We start from the raw sequence: 15,547 nt of genomic DNA, 5'->3' as shown, positions 1-15,547 counted from the left end.
ATTCATAGCTTATAGCTGAGTCTATATACTGTACCACTATGTATATTTGCCTTGTATACATGTGTATTTTTGTATTTACATGTGTATTAAGCAACATTTAGCTGAGCTAACAGGTTGCTTCAATGCTTGTGAATGAATAAAATGCTAATGCTAATATTGCTGTGACATTTTTGTCTTTCTTCTCGTCTACCATTTTATGTTTATTCAATTTTGAAATTGTAAAAAATGCAAATAATTGAAGGGCAAAGCTTCACTGAGATTAAATTTTTCTTTCCAAGAATGACAAATCAAATGAATTATATAGATATAAATGTGCATATTTTCCATTTCATCAAATGTGTTCTATTTGGAGATATTTAATTAGTTTTAAGAATTCAACAGACTTATATGACATGCTGTTTTGGGGGAGAAGTGCTTTTATCTCATTTTTTATTTAATTATAATTGTGGTAGCTGCACTGTAAAATAATTTGAGAAAAAACGACTCATAGAGTAGGGGGCTGGTGCTTGGTCCTGCCTACTGCTCTTTGCCTCTGATAAATCAACATCTTGCATTAAATCACACATGACAGTGGAACATTAAATAACCGCTGGGTGGCAGCACTTCACCCTACTGTTTCACGTACGTAGAGAACATAACGAAGAAGAGTATTAGCTGCGGCTGCATTAGCAGTAGAAGAAGAACGTAACCCTCCATTTTTTTCATTACTTCGTTTACAGCCCTCGACGATTTGTCGAGTAAAATATTTTCGTGATATCAACACTGAGCTTGACAACAAGTAAGGTAACTCTTAGAGAAATTATGTGCACACAGAGATAGTCAGACATGTGGGCAGTGAGGGGTTGTTCTAACGCAGAGGGTGTTCAATGCTAATGTTAGCCCACTTACATTAGCGTTAGCTCGGGTTATGGATTGAGCAGCGTCGTTGGTTTTAGTGGTTTTAATCTTTAAGCTTTAACTTCGCTAATATAATAGATCGACTCTTCCCTTGGAATCATTTGTCATAATAATGCAGTTATACACGACGCTTAAATGATTTGTTTAGAGTTGTGGCGTAGATTCTTTAGGCCTAGTGATACTAACGTTCTGTTTAGCTTGGGCCAACATTAGCACCACTCTTCTGACTTCTATCAATCTGCAGCCATTTTTTACACTTTATTATCTGCATAATAGCATATTTTCCGACATGAAGACCATAGGTTTTGTGTAGCTCTCCACACACAGTTACAAAGCAAACTAATTCTGCAGGGAAAGTCAGTTTTTTTTTTTTTTTTTTTATCAGTTTTGCAACGATAGATGTCCTGGATATTAACTTGTCAAACTGGCGAATTCCCTGCTTTTATAAAATGGAAACATTTTACTTGTCTTCCAGATAACGACAGTCATGTGGGATGGACCAGGGCAAGGACCAAGGGGAGGACCACCTTTCCGGTAAATAAGCCTCATTCTTCATTGATTCGAGGCATTTTTTTTAATTTAGTAGTAACACCTGTGTATCCATCTAATTCTGTTTGCTAGTGGTGTGCATCCTGGCTTAAAATGTTGCATTACAGTATATTTGTATATTGTAAAATTGATTATGTGTTCCTGTGGCATGCATGTTTTTTTTTTTTTCTAACAAAAAAATGAGGTGGAGGTGATAAAGGTGGGCAATGTCATAGATTTTGGTTTTGATCAGATATAATTCTGTACCAAGATCACCAATACCAATACATTTCACTGATGATAGCTTTTGATATTGATGGCCACCACTAGGGCTGGGTTTAAAAAAATCGATTGTCCAATTTAAATCTATCTTAATTTGAAAGTCCTATGTTGATTCAAAGAATCCATGGATTGATTTTTTAATATATATATGAGTAGTCTGAAGAGCATCCCTTTTCAGACTAATCATGTTGGGCGGTCTTGTGAGATTTGCCCATGTGCGATGACCGAATATGACAGAATTTAGAACAGTGAGAGCACAGTCAAGCCTGAAATCAGATGTCACAGCATTTTGGATTCAAAAATTATGACAAAAAAAGAGCTGGACAAAATCAAAACCATTAGCAAGCTGTGCCAATTCGAGATAAAATAATTTAGAAATACCACAAATCTCTGAAACCATTTGAACAGATATCACTCAACATCAAGTTCTTTCATAACGAAGTAGAATTGGTTTTGAAATGGAAATATCATTAAATGAGTTAATATTAAATTGAATGTAATCAAGGCCTTATGAATTGGAATCTATTTGTGAAATTGGTAGTTATCCCCAGCCCTAGCCACCAGGTCATTCGCTATGTAGGAAGATCCCTGGCCTAGTACATTTGCCTGGCAATCTTACTGTTTTAACAGTGTTATTCATGGCTGCCTGTATTTGTATATGTATATAGAATATCAATTTCCCATATATTTACCTTCAGTGCCCCTCCTTCTTTTACTGGTTATGGAACAGTATCAAATGAACAAATTTCTGCTTTCACATTGTACACTGATCAGCCATAGCATTATGACCATTGACAGGTAAAGCGATTAACTGTCAATGTGTGGAATATATTAGGCAGCAAGTGAACACTGTCTTTGAACTTGATGTGTTGGGAGCAGGAAAATGGGCAAATGTAAAGAGCTGAGTGACTTTGACAAAGGCCAACCTGTCATGGCTAAATGATGAGGTCAGAGCATTTCCCAAACTGCAGGTTTTGTTTATGTATTCCTAGTCTGCAGTGGTTAATATCTTTTAAAGTTGTCTAAGGGCAAACGGTAAACCAGCGACAGAGTCATGGCCACCCAAGGTTCATTGATGGTTGACCTAGTGTCGAAATTTCATTCATCCTTTTCAAAAGATTTCATTATGAGTCTTTAATATGGTTGAAAATGAGAAATACTATACAGCGGTCTCTGCAAATTGAAACATTCATCTTCACTACCACAGTTTTCACTTCTTTTACATACGTTTTTATTGAATGGCAGAGAAATATGTGCTCTTCCTTTAAGTATAACTGCAGAAACGAATGTATTCAGAGTGACGCGAGTGCCAGCCACCTGCTGCATTCACTCTGGTGTACACTCTTTTAGGCGGGTGGTCATAATGTTATGGCTGATTGGTGCATTTTGCTATATTACCAATTCCTTCTCTATGGCTGATATTACATATTGTGACTGGTTGTTTATTATAAAAATTAACTTAAACCAGCAGCCTAATATAGTAACATATATTGCAGAGGTGATCATCGTGGAGAAATGTTTGGTGGTAGAGACCGTCCCATGCCTGACTATAGAAGTAGAGATGGGATGAACATGGGTCTAATAGGTCCCATGGGTCCAATGGGTCATATGGGCCCAAGACCCATGGATCTGCCACCTATGGACATGAGAAGAATGGATGGGCCACCCATGAGGGGACGTGATATGGACACGCATGACATGCGAGGTAGAGAACCAAACAGAGATTTCTTCAGACCTGGAGAAGAACCCGACTTCAATCTTAGAAGGCACTATGAAATGACCATCAGAGACAAACTGATGAATTCTTCTGGATTTCTGGGACCAGGTAGAAACTCAGACATTGGAGGGAGGGGTTTGCCACCACGGGAAACAAACAGTAGATTTATGGACATGAGAGAGTCATTTCATTATGACATGCCACGTTTCAACACTCCCAATACTGATGGAAGAAGAGGGTTACCCATGGACCGAATGGAGCGAAATGATGGATCTAGGGACATGCGTGACAGGCCTCCAATGAGCATTAGTGACACTGATCGTTTTGATATGGACTTAACTCCACGTGAAAGGAGACTGATGGACACTGACAGAAGAGGAGGACCACCTTTTAACCCAAGAGGTGGATTTGATTCAGATATGGATTTCAGAAATCGTCCAGGACCACCAGCTGATTTTAGAGGCAGAGATCGATCTCCCTTAAGATTTGGAAACAGCAATGTCCCTTCAGTAGACAGGATAAAGTCAGACATTCCTTCAGATGTTGCTGGCCCTCAGAGACCTGAGTTTATGGGCGCAGGGGACACTCTCAGAGCAAAGCCGTTTCCAGATTCAGGTAACAGTCCGCTTATGGATTATCGGAGTGGTGAAGAGATGACCCTTGCTGAAGAATGGAAGAACCGCCGGAAAGACAAGAACTCATTATTAAACATAAACAAGGGTATGGAAGGGGTATCTGAACCCAGGTTTCCTGTTGATTTTGGTAGGGAGCCACCACCATTTCAAGAAAGGGATAGGCCATCTGAATTCCCAGGGAAAGAAGCTGGCTTTCCTCATGGGGAGCATTTTCCTGCTATTGATCTACCATCACTTGGCCACAAAGGTCCACATGAACATCCACTCACAGAAAGAAATCCCCTCAATGACCCTCTTGTTCAAGAAAATGACAAACATTGGCTTGGAGAAAGAGATCAGAAGCATAGTCAGAATAAACCACATCGTGACGAAAGGCCTCCTTATCACAAAGATAAGACTCAGCCCTCACATGAGATTCAGGAGCCAAATGATTGTTTTAAAGGGATGAAAGATATTCCGCAAGAACCTACTAGAGGTAAAATGGGGCCAGAATGTGATTTTCAAAATAGTAGCACCGTACAGGCAAGAGATCAAGACTACCGGGACATTGATTACAGAACAGAATCCGGGAGGGCTTTCGATTACAAACGTGAGGAGCTTCAAGCACCAGAGAAACTCATCAAAGAGTCTAAACCAATAACACCTACAAAATTTAGTGAGTCTGGTTGTCAGGTATGTGTGCATTTTTGTATTTTGTTGCTGATGGTTTTGCAGTTTTGTAGTATCTGGATGTTTTCTAACTTTTAATTTAATGGAAATTTCTGTGAAAGGATCAAGACTACAGGAGTGCTTCCGTGGAGGACAAAATTTCCAATACAATATCTATCATTGGTATTCCAAAGACTGCCACAATGGAGCAGGTAATAATCCAGCATAAAAGCAACTTCTGTTTCCCAGACTTTGTTGGTATTGGTTAGCATTAAACCAAATTCACCAAACAGAGGTGGCCATTCCTTACCTCATTCAGATTTATATCTTCTTTTGCAGATTCTTGGTGCCTTTGCAGTCCGTGATGGTGTGCCAATGCAGGGGATGAAAATCAAAAATGTTGTGCCAGGTAAGAATTCAATTTTTGTGTGGAACTGTTTGGGGCAGTCGATCGCTACCATGTCCCTCGACATTTCGCTTTGTCCGACATTGGAACATCCGCATTCTTTTTTACATTCTTGGTTGCTTTTGTTGGTGCTGGTCTGTGTGAACGCGCTCAGAAAAAAGGAAAGGGGGGGGGGGGGCTGTTACACCACCTTTTTCTTTTTTTTGTTTATTTTATTTATTTGTTTTAGTTGAAGGATGTGGGGTACTCTGCAAAGAATCAATGTTAGAAGCTTCGGAGAGTGATATTCAATGTTAGTCACAAGAGCTATGTGACAACTGACTCACTTAATGTGTCCTTCATGGACAGTTAAGGTACTCTGCAATAAATGTCAACAAACCTGAAAAGGAAACTGTATTTGTTTTTTTTTTTTGTTTGTTTTCTTCTTTTTTTTAATCTTGCTGATCTAAACATCTGCTTTAGCGTGGAAGCTTTTCTCAGTGGATTATTGTACATGTGGTTAGACATGATGTCAAGCCTTTCTGTGAAGATAAAGTCTCAATGGCTGTTAATTATTTGTAAATATATCAAAATGTCATCACAGAAAGTGATCCAGGTGACTTGTTTAATTTGATTGAAAATGAATAGTAAAACTTTCTGTCTCCATGGTGGGCACCATGCAGTCGTCCACTGCCACTGGTTTGTTAAAGCATGGCTTTATCAAAGCCATTCATGGCAAAGTCTGGTTTGATGTCAGTCATCAGAAGACTGAATAGAAAAAAAGCTTAAACAAAATGTGTGTTTTCCAGAAAAGGTATGTGTATCAGTAAAGGTGTAAAAATTCGCTTACACTGATCTCGATGTATTCACCAACTGCTGTTTTTTATGTTTTACTGGGTGACTGTCATTACTGGCATTGACTAACAAAAACCATCTGTATTTCAAATGCTGTCCCCAGGTTACAGCTACGATACGGCCTATGTGGAGTTTTTAAACCTCGAGGATGCAGTCCACTTCATGGAGTCCAACAAGGTGGCCTATCCTCGTCACTCTACGAAGGCCGTCTCTCCCATCAGGATTACGAGGGGTTGAGAGGGCATTTAGTAGATGGGGGAGGGAGAGAACCTTGGGTACCTGGGGTTGCCTTTATTTTTTGTGAACTTACTTTGGTAAAGGAGCTGAAGATGTCAGTTGTGGACATTTTAGATGCTAATGTTTCAGGACCTAAACAATTGGTCCCAGTTTTTCATAAATTAAATTTAAAGCCATGGTAGTACTTCAAACTGCTTGTTTGGTACAAAAGAGTTAGAATAATAATAATGACCTTTACAATTCTCAGATGTGTACGTGCACAGGTAGAAGTCAACCCTTAAGTGTGTAACCCTGCAGTTGATTTACCAAAGAAAATACAGATATTTAGGGGGAAAAAAAATCATCTCACCTCTGTTTGGTGAATTTGGTTTTCTCTGTTTTTTGCGCCCTGTGAAGTACTTTCTGTTGGTAAGGAAGCAACTCCAGATTTCCTTACCACTGCCTAAGTAATCCTTCAGTTTTGAAAAAAAGCCATGTCTTAAAACAACACCAGAAGCTCTTGTTGGGGATCTGTTGTTTCAGATACCAGTGAGATGTGAAATAGATCCAGGATTCAGTCTGAACAGAATTTGAAGCTGTGTTAGATATCAGAACTGTGCACAGTTTTATAATATTCTGACACAAGGTTTTTCAACCTGAAACTTTATCATGGCAACAATTATTTTATCAGTATTCATGACAATTATGTACACAGTAGAAAAATTGTTTAAGTTTGGTATTAAAACACCAGCTCAGGTAATTCAGAGGTCACTGTAGCAGTTCCTTCTGACAAAAGTTGAGCTGTGTGCCATGTTTTTGCTGTACGATGAGTTCAGTGACATCATCGCCAGTTTGTTGCAAGAAAGGCCTCATTCAAAAGAAAGAGGGCGGCTGTGTTTTTTGTTATATGGTGTTTGCGGCAGACTGCCATTGTGTTGACCCATCTTCAAGGCAATTTAAAAAAAAAAAAACAAAGCAAAACTCTTGCCCATGTTGTCTGTAGCTGCCGGGACTGTTGGTACTAGAAAATGTACAAAGACTCATTGTGACATCCGACACAACAAATGCGTCAGAAAAGCAATGCTTACCAGTAATGCTACCCTGTTCCGTTTCCACCCCCAGCCTCTCATTCTGCCTTGTTCTGTTTATACCAGAGGTGGGGTGGACTTGACTCGGCAATACTTCTCCTCGCATCATGGCATTTTGGCGGGTCAGTGTTGACCACCCATGTTAATAGTGAACCTTTGATACAGAACAGTGAGACAAAAAACTGGTGCAGAACTACCGCCTTGGATGAGCAGCGTAAGGGACTAGAGGGCTGAAATTGGTCTGAAGGTCTCCTGATTCCTGAGAATCCTGCCATTTCCGATTAGATTGCTAATATAGAATACACTTTTTTTTTTTTTGCTCACTTCACAAAAGCAAGTTTCTTCTGGAAAAAAAAGTCAGTAGTAACCTAATGTCAGGTAAAACACAGGTGTTGTTTAAAACATTTGTATCATTTTCACAGCCGTACATGGGTCTACATTGCCTCAAATGGTTGTTAGCTCTGTTAGCAGCATAGTTCTATGGATGGCAGTGGTGGTAGGTCTATTGGTTGCATCACCGCTTGTGCAGGCTGAAGTATCCCATCAGTGGAATGGTTGCATTGTTCATTTCATTGTCCTCAGAGGAAGAAGCCTAACTGGTGATCTTACTTTTCCTTTAATGCCATTATGAGGTTGACTTTCTAGTAAAGTCTGTCAAGCTATTCCATGGATGTCTGTTAAATTTTGGTGCAGATGATGGTGCACAGTATGAATCCTAATGGTGTTGGGGAGCTCCTTACTTGTTTTGGCACCACCATGAAGTTGATACTTCTGGTTCAAAGGGGAAATTTTGCAACTGTTGGGAAATTTTGGAAAGTAGCACAGATGTTTATGGTTTTTTTTGTTTGTTTTTTGTTGTTTTTTTTTTAAATTTTGGTGTTCTTCTGACTTTTCATGTAGAGCTACGATCACATTGAATTTTCCTTTTATCCAAATCTAACAGTTTGGTTTGCTTTACATTAAACATTGGAACTTCACAAAACTTCGAGTGTGGCTGCAGACTGTTCCTGCAAAAAAAAAAAATTGCCACTTTCAAGGCATTTTCAGTTATTTGTGACTTTTCCTGGAGAGTGCACCTTCTTTTGGTGGTATTCTCTTGAACTTGTGAGTGAATATTGGCAGGATTGACATGATTTCAGCTTTCTTTGGATTGTACTGAGCAGCTTGCGAATTGAGTTCTCATGTTGAGGCATCTGCGGCACTGGCCAGGACTGCTCTGCAATTACCGCAAATTAAAAATGAAAGAGAATCATCTTATTTATTGGCCGATGGGATCAGTTGAGTGGTTTCTGTTGAGTTAATATTCCACTATTTCTATTGTTAGACTGAATGTATACTGTATATTTTCACTACTTCTTTTTTTTGTATATGCACTGCATCTTTTGATAGGCCAGTATTAAAAACTAGATACAGTCAGCTGTGAGATCAGAAATTTGATCATCAGATTTTAATACCCACTTTGACAGGTAGGTAGGCAAACAATGGCTTTAGTTTTGCATTTTTTTAAAAAATATTGAGACACCAAGTTATTTTGTGTGTCTGAGGAATGTGCACATGTACGATTTTCATGGATAATTTTACTTTGAGCGCTTGAGTTTTTGGATTTGACATGCACTATGTACATCAGAATTATGGGCAATTTAGATGTGAGCTTTCCTTTTTCTTTTTCTATACAAATGCGTCAAACCTTGGAAAAGGGGATATTTACTATGGGATTGTTTGGTTTGCACAACTGACATGAGTGTGGTTCTGATTTGTACTACAGAGTTGTTGGTGGTGGATATTTATTTTTCTAAGGATACAAGTCTTGTCTTGTGCAAGTCAGATGTGCCTGTATTTAAGCCAACTGATGGAAGCGTATTTAATCGGCAGTCAATGATTGTTTGTCATTATTCAAGCAAAAATGCCAGAGTTCCAATGCCTAGTTCCAGCTTTTTAGTTATGACTTGCTGCATCTTTTGTCTGATAGTGATCTGCATATCTATGGGTTTTGGTTAGGAAAACCTAGGTATGAGAGTCACCTTGGGCTTTGCAAAATTGTGTTCAATATTTTTGTGTTTTCTGAGATTTTATGCACCAAGAGATTACTTTTATTGATTAAAATAGTTGGTAGATTAGTAAGTAGTTAAAAATAATCCTTAGCTGCAGACCTAAGTGTGTTAGTGTAGTATGGGGACAAATGGCCTGTATGAAGCATGGCAATGGACCAGGGCTTTGAACATCATAAGTGTTGGCCCATTATATCCTCAGCAGTGAAGAGGAGGGCTAAACTTGCCACAGTGCATGTTGGGTGACAGTGATATTATTTTAGGAAAGAGTCACTGATGTAGTTTTAATGCTAAATTATCTTTTCTGTTTTTCTTTCAGGGATCCCTAAAAGTTGGCACTAGAACAGCTACCATGAAATTCATCCAGCCAGACGACCACGAGAGAGGCGTTCATGTGAGTGTAGTGATAGAATATTCTTTTAGTTGAAATTCTCATAATATTTGAATAATGCTTGTCTCATAAATAAAGACACTATAACAAAAAGCTACAGCTCTCTTAAGTTGATCATTTTCACATCATTTTAGCACATGATCATACCATAATAACCAGCATTTCTTTAACACAAATTCTTGTTTCTGAACAAACATATAGATCAAGTTAAACTGATTAGACACTGTAAATGTTTCACAGCCTAAGTGTTAGATTATAAATTCATATGTACTAACGGACTAATTGTTGTTTGCATTAACTTCAAACAATAGTAACAATTGATTGAGACAAATCGGAGCAGATCTGAAAACAGGAAGTCTTCTCAATAAAATATATGCTGCACCCTGAAGAAAGGGGAGGAAAAAAAGGCCTGTTGTTAATAGTAGCCACACTTAGTCAGTGTCTTCTTAGCTGAGGTCTGTAACAGGTCCACTCAAAATATGCTAATTTTGGTGTTGATTCACCATGTATACTATCCTTTTGCCTGATTGTCCTACCACAAGAAATCAAATGTCCCTTTCTTCCTGTCTCTGAATTAGGACTCAGATCACAAAGACCACGAGTCCCAGTTGCCCAGACCAAATGAACCTTCAGAAGAGTTGAAGACGAACCCAAATGCTTCCAAACAAAAAGGTCCTGTTGCTTCTTTGTCCCACGGCCAGTGGCAGCGTAGCTCTGACCTCACTCCAGAGGCCTGGCAGCAGCAGGTGGACCAGCAACTCCAACAACAAGAAACAGAGCAACAGGCAGAGCCTTGGGGCAACCGCAACCCTCCTCATCACAATTCACACCATTCTGATGCTGTCTTTAAAGACAGTAAAAGTATGTTGACTTAGCTCCTATTGCACTTCACCTTGTAGTTAGAAATGCTAGCAATTTGTCATATCTTTTCAGTTATGTGTTACTGCAGCATGTAATTGAGGTGAGTTTCCTTTGTCATTGTACAGCTATGATAATAAAGAATGTGAAGCCCACCACCACAGTTGAGACTATCCTAAAAGCTTTGGATCCTTTTGCATATCTGGATGAAAGAAATGTCCGCCTGGTCAAGGCTAAGCCACCTGGAACTAAGTGCTTCTGCTTTGTTGACATGGACTCCCATGAGGTGCCCGAAAATCATTTTTGATTATCATTTTCTAATGTTTCCCTCTTTTTTTTTTTTTTTTTTTTTTTTTCTCCTCAAGCACTTAATTTAATGTTTTCCTTTATAGCAAGTGACACGTCTGGTTGAGCTCCTGACTAAACCCAGACCCCTTTATATTGATGGAGTCAGAGTTTATGCTGAGGTAGCAAAACCCCTGAAGAACCAAAAGTAAGTCACTGTGTAGTAAAAAAAAAAAAAAAATTCTTTTTTCTAGTAGAGAAATTTGTTTGTGATTATTTTCTCTCTGTCAGTTTCAGAAGAGAGTTTGATAAACAACAAACTTCTCTCCTTGGGCATCCACCTGAGGCCAGCATGTTAAGTGTAAGTTGAGTTTTTACTGTATTGATTTTCAAAGTGAATGGAAAGAAGAGGATGGTCAGAGCACTTTGGTTTCTGCCTTGGTATTTCAGCAACTGCAGCAGCAGTACCCACAACCTCCACTGTACTTGCAACCTCTGCACCCACCTGCTGGTGCTCCCATTGGAATGCAAGGTGAGACTTCGTTAGACAGTTGTAGCATCTTGGTCCCCATGTGCTGTTGGTTAGTATTTCAGAATAGGGTTTGAGTAGCACTTGCATTTTTCTCATCAGGTGATTTGATGACTGGTCCCAATCCCCCTCTGTCAACGGACCCTAGCATTAGCCAGGTAGGTTGTGAACCAACTGGAAAGACGCATAACTTTCCGCAAAGCTAAGTAGTTAACCGGACTTCTATTTAAATGTTTTTTAGGGAGTTGGTTACTCTGAGACGCCAGCTGTCGATCCTTCATTCCATGCTGGTGGACCTCATATACCCACAGAATCAGCTGGGATGGCCATTACTGCAGATGGCTCAGAGGCGTATATCTATGGTAAAAAAAAAAAATTTTTTTTTTTAAATCTAACCTACAAATCCAGTTCAGCATTATTAAAACAATTTTTTCCAGTGGGCCTTTGTTTTATGATTTTGGTGTTGAAGATAACATATGCACTTGGATTTAACCTAAGTCGGACATTTTGGCAAATAATTTGGGAGAAAAGGGATTTGGGGTATAAATGTACTTTTAATTTTTTGATTTATTATCCCATTTTACCACGTGTTTTTAGTAAGTCGGTGGTAAACGGAGCAACTATTTTAAACTGCTATTGTTTTTCAAAGGCACTGAGAATCCAGACATGTCCAGCTACTTGTATGATGCCACGTCAGGCTTCTACTACGATCCGGAAACAACGCTGTACTACGACCCTAATTCAAGGGTGAGAATACTAAAACATCACAGGCCAGAGAAAGTGCTTCTTCACTATGACTAGGCAAATGCTGTAGAGGAGCAGTGTTATTTGTCCAAATGTTATGTTGGTGTCCGAGCTGAATATTTGCACATAAGAGTATGTGATTTGAACAGTGCAATAAGAGGGCAGAGAATTCAGTTAAATCTTATTTATCCTTTGATATGCCAGCTGTAACCCAACCAACTAAGAAAAATGTGTCCTTGAATAATTGTTGCTGTGATGATTAAGATACTGTTTTTGTTTTGTGTGTGTAGTATTTCTACAATGCTCAAACCCAGGAGTATCTGTATTGGGATGCTGTGTCAAAGACCTACATCCCAGTTCCAGGAGGGAACTCTGTAGAGACTCAACCTGTAACCATGACGGCTGAGGACCAGGCTATTCTTTCCAACCCAGCAGCAGATGCACCTCTGGAAATGAAAAAACCATCAGTACCTCCTCACATGACGGTGGCTCAGATACCAGTTGCAACCAGTTCAGCTCAGGAGGTTGACACTTCAACAGCAGCTCCTGAAAAGAAAGACGATGATGACTGTGCTAAAAAGGACAAAGAAAAAGATAAAGACGAGAAGCCAAGAAGTCTTGCTGCTGTCAAGGTAGTACTTCACTTATTTCATTGCACTCAAGTAGAATATTTCTATTTAAAAGGCATATAGTTAAGTAGTTTACCATTTACAGATCATGAAAGACATGGAACGCTGGGCCAAGATTCAAAATCGTCAGAAGGAAAGTGTCCGTGCTCCATCACCGGTGCTGAAGACCGGCATGGACGATGATAAGAGGCAATCTAAGTCGGCTGATGCTGGTTTTGCTGTGTTTGAGAGGAAGGTTAGGGACCCTGCTTCCAACATTTGTATATATATTTACAGTAACTAATATAAGTATTTTCTTCAATCTTTTTCATGCTATTCCTTGTCTGTATCCTCAGATCTCAGGTGGAGATGATCTTTTTAAAAAACCTCTTGCTCCACCTAAGAGAGACGAGAAGTCCAAGGTATGAACTCTGTTGCTCAATCTACTTGGCATAACTTTGGTCATCAAGTGCTCTTTATGTGCTTTCATTTGGTGTGCCATTTTGAAAAAGATAAAATAATGAAACAAATAAATGCTGTTGAAAAATTTGTTTTTAACATTTGAACGGTATGTTTTGCAGCGTCCAATGGGCTCTCTGGGCCTGCTGGCATCAGACTATGCAGCTGGAAGTGATGAAGAGGTGGAAGAGGATAAGGAGGAAGCAGCTAAAAGCAGTCAGGGCAGCCAGTCTGAAGACAGAGAGGACAAGCTGACAGACTGGAAGAAGATGGCTTGCCTGCTGTGTAGGAGACAGTTCCCCAACAAAGATGCTCTGATCCGTCACCAGCAGCTTTCCGACCTGCACAAAGTACTGCTTATGCCCAAGAGTCATAATTGACAGTGAACCTATTTAAAAAAAAAAAAAAAAAAAAAAAAACCTTTAATACTCAATCTGTTGTCTCAACAGCAAAATATGGAGATCCACTTGAAGATCAAGAGGTCAAAGAAAGAGTTGGAGGCACTAGAAAATCAAGAAAAAGAAGTAAGTGAAAATCTTTGTGATAGTAAAAATATACCAAGTAAAGTCTCATGTTGTCAGTTAATTGCAATAGGTGGGGTTTGTTTCCACAGCTCAATGCCAGAGAAGCTCCCAGATCCCCTGAACAGAAAAGAAGAAAACACCATCACCAACCTCCACAGCATCATAATACTTGGGCTGGAAGCTCCAGGTAGGAGTGGTTTAACACACTGTGTGATGAAATGATAAAAATCAGAAACAAAACTCTTAAGTGGTTTTATTCAGCGAAGTTGAATTCTTACTAACAAAAGATTCTCTGTGTTCAGAGAGATAAGTAAAGTCAGTGAAAGGCCTGGTTTAGGGGCTGAACCAGTCCCGGTAGGTGTGACGTTTTATTCCTTGATAAATATTATGTTTTATTACTGTTTCTTACATTTATTATACCGTTCCTTGCATTTTTTTTTCTTTAGCAGAGGAAAAAGAAAGAGCCTGTCGTCTGGGATCATGCCACCTACAAACAAGCAGTACGCAAGGCCATGTTTGCACGGTTCAAAGAACTAGAGTGATCTCATCTGAACACAATCTCACTTTGTGAAATGTTAGCGACATGCTTGCCTTGACACAAGAAATCCCTTGGACTGTCTTCACTGTTTTTCTGCATTGGATGTTATTCCACTATAGCGCCACAGTTTTCTACAAGGAAATGAAGTGACAGATGTGGCCTGAACATTACATTTCATGGCAGCAGTGGAGCTGGGGAAAAAAAAAAAAAAAAAGTCAAATAAGAATTATGGGACGTCCACAGCAATGGATATTGTACAGAAAGTGTTAATTCATGCTGTTAATTGGAGTATCTTTGCTCATGTTTTGTGTGGCCTGTATATAGAGTTGTGAGATAGATTCTTGTCTTTTTTTTCAATGATACTGTCATGCTGGACACTGTTAAATTTTGTTTTAAAATGGACTGATTTTTACTTTTTCATTTTCATGGGTTGGAATTGCTATTCTATGTGCACATTTTTAAGTAAAAATTAATAATAATATGGGCTTTTTTCCTTTGAGTCTGCAGTGTATTCATCTTGCAGCCACTAGATGGCAGCAGGATGACATGTTTTGTTTTGTGCATGAAGTACCCAAGTATAATTCCTGAATTATCAGTGAATACCTCAAATTAATGCTAGAAAAATTTAAATTAATCATCTCCCCTCTAACTTTACTGATATGAAGAAATAAGCCCTCACTCTTCCAGCAGCTGTGGTTCACTGAATGTAGAGGATTGCTTGAGTTTTACATGATGACATAGTAACTCCCCTGAGAGCAGCAATGAGAACCCTGGGGAGCTGCACTCAATGACAAACAGAAGATACAATGTAGGTGGAAGCCAACACCTTTTCATGTGTGTAGGAGGAATTGTGCTTCCTACTGTGTGCTTACTTTTGAACACTAACCTCATGAGGAAATTGAGTCCTGAACAAATAATCCTGCTGATGTTTCAGCCACTTTTGTGCTTTCATGACTTCTATGGTCTGGTGGCTGAAGTGACAAGGTAAATGTCATTTTGTTTTGAGAGTGACTGTGCATACAGGTTAACATGCTAATGAAGCTTCACAGTTAAGCCTTGAGCTTATTTTGTGACATCAGCAGAACAGAGGGAAGCATGAAAGCAAATCCACAGTGATTATCTCGGGTTCTGATCTTTTCCAGTTTTAATCTTTATTCCATCTGTCACAAAGCACAAGTAACAACACTGTACCATTTTGTTTACACAGAAATCCATTAGGGCTGGACTGGGCCAACAGTAGGTTTGACAGTGAAACTTTCAACCTGCTTTTATCAAGGTGGTCAGGACTAAAAAAAATGCCCTTTTATTTCCA

At 39.2% G+C, this 15,547-nt stretch overlaps 1 protein-coding gene across 6 annotated transcripts; it reads left to right on the top strand.

The window, feature by feature from the left end:
• Window positions 1–649: 649 nt before the first annotated feature.
• On the top strand, window positions 650–14,716 carry rbm6 (RNA binding motif protein 6). Of its 6 annotated transcripts, none has more exons than XR_003295652.1 (23): window positions 650–783; window positions 1,373–1,431; window positions 3,204–4,731; window positions 4,830–4,919; window positions 5,047–5,116; window positions 6,051–6,124; window positions 9,619–9,693; window positions 10,269–10,551; window positions 10,677–10,834; window positions 10,941–11,041; window positions 11,125–11,194; window positions 11,284–11,365; window positions 11,465–11,520; window positions 11,604–11,724; window positions 12,012–12,109; window positions 12,397–12,738; window positions 12,821–12,970; window positions 13,071–13,136; window positions 13,296–13,523; window positions 13,623–13,697; window positions 13,768–13,884; window positions 14,000–14,051; window positions 14,144–14,233. XR_003295652.1 is itself a non-coding variant. In XM_026306033.1 (23 exons), exons 2-23 carry the CDS (start codon window positions 1,385–1,387, stop codon window positions 14,237–14,239), a joined length of 3,957 nt encoding a protein of 1,318 aa, XP_026161818.1. In that variant the 5' UTR covers window positions 650–783; window positions 1,373–1,384; the 3' UTR covers window positions 14,240–14,716. The 6 variants fall into 6 exon arrangements, 4 of the variants coding, with proteins under 4 accessions (XP_026161818.1, XP_026161816.1, XP_026161819.1 ...); XM_026306033.1 differs by having other exon boundaries at window positions 13,787–13,884; window positions 14,147–14,716; XM_026306031.1 differs by having other exon boundaries at window positions 13,787–13,884; window positions 14,144–14,716.
• Window positions 14,717–15,547: the final 831 nt, after the last annotated feature.

This window comes from Mastacembelus armatus, chromosome 5 (genome assembly GCF_900324485.2).
Source record: "Mastacembelus armatus chromosome 5, fMasArm1.2, whole genome shotgun sequence".
Lineage (NCBI taxonomy): Eukaryota > Metazoa > Chordata > Actinopteri > Synbranchiformes > Mastacembelidae > Mastacembelus > Mastacembelus armatus.
This window is presented reverse-complemented; position numbering and strand designations above follow the sequence as displayed.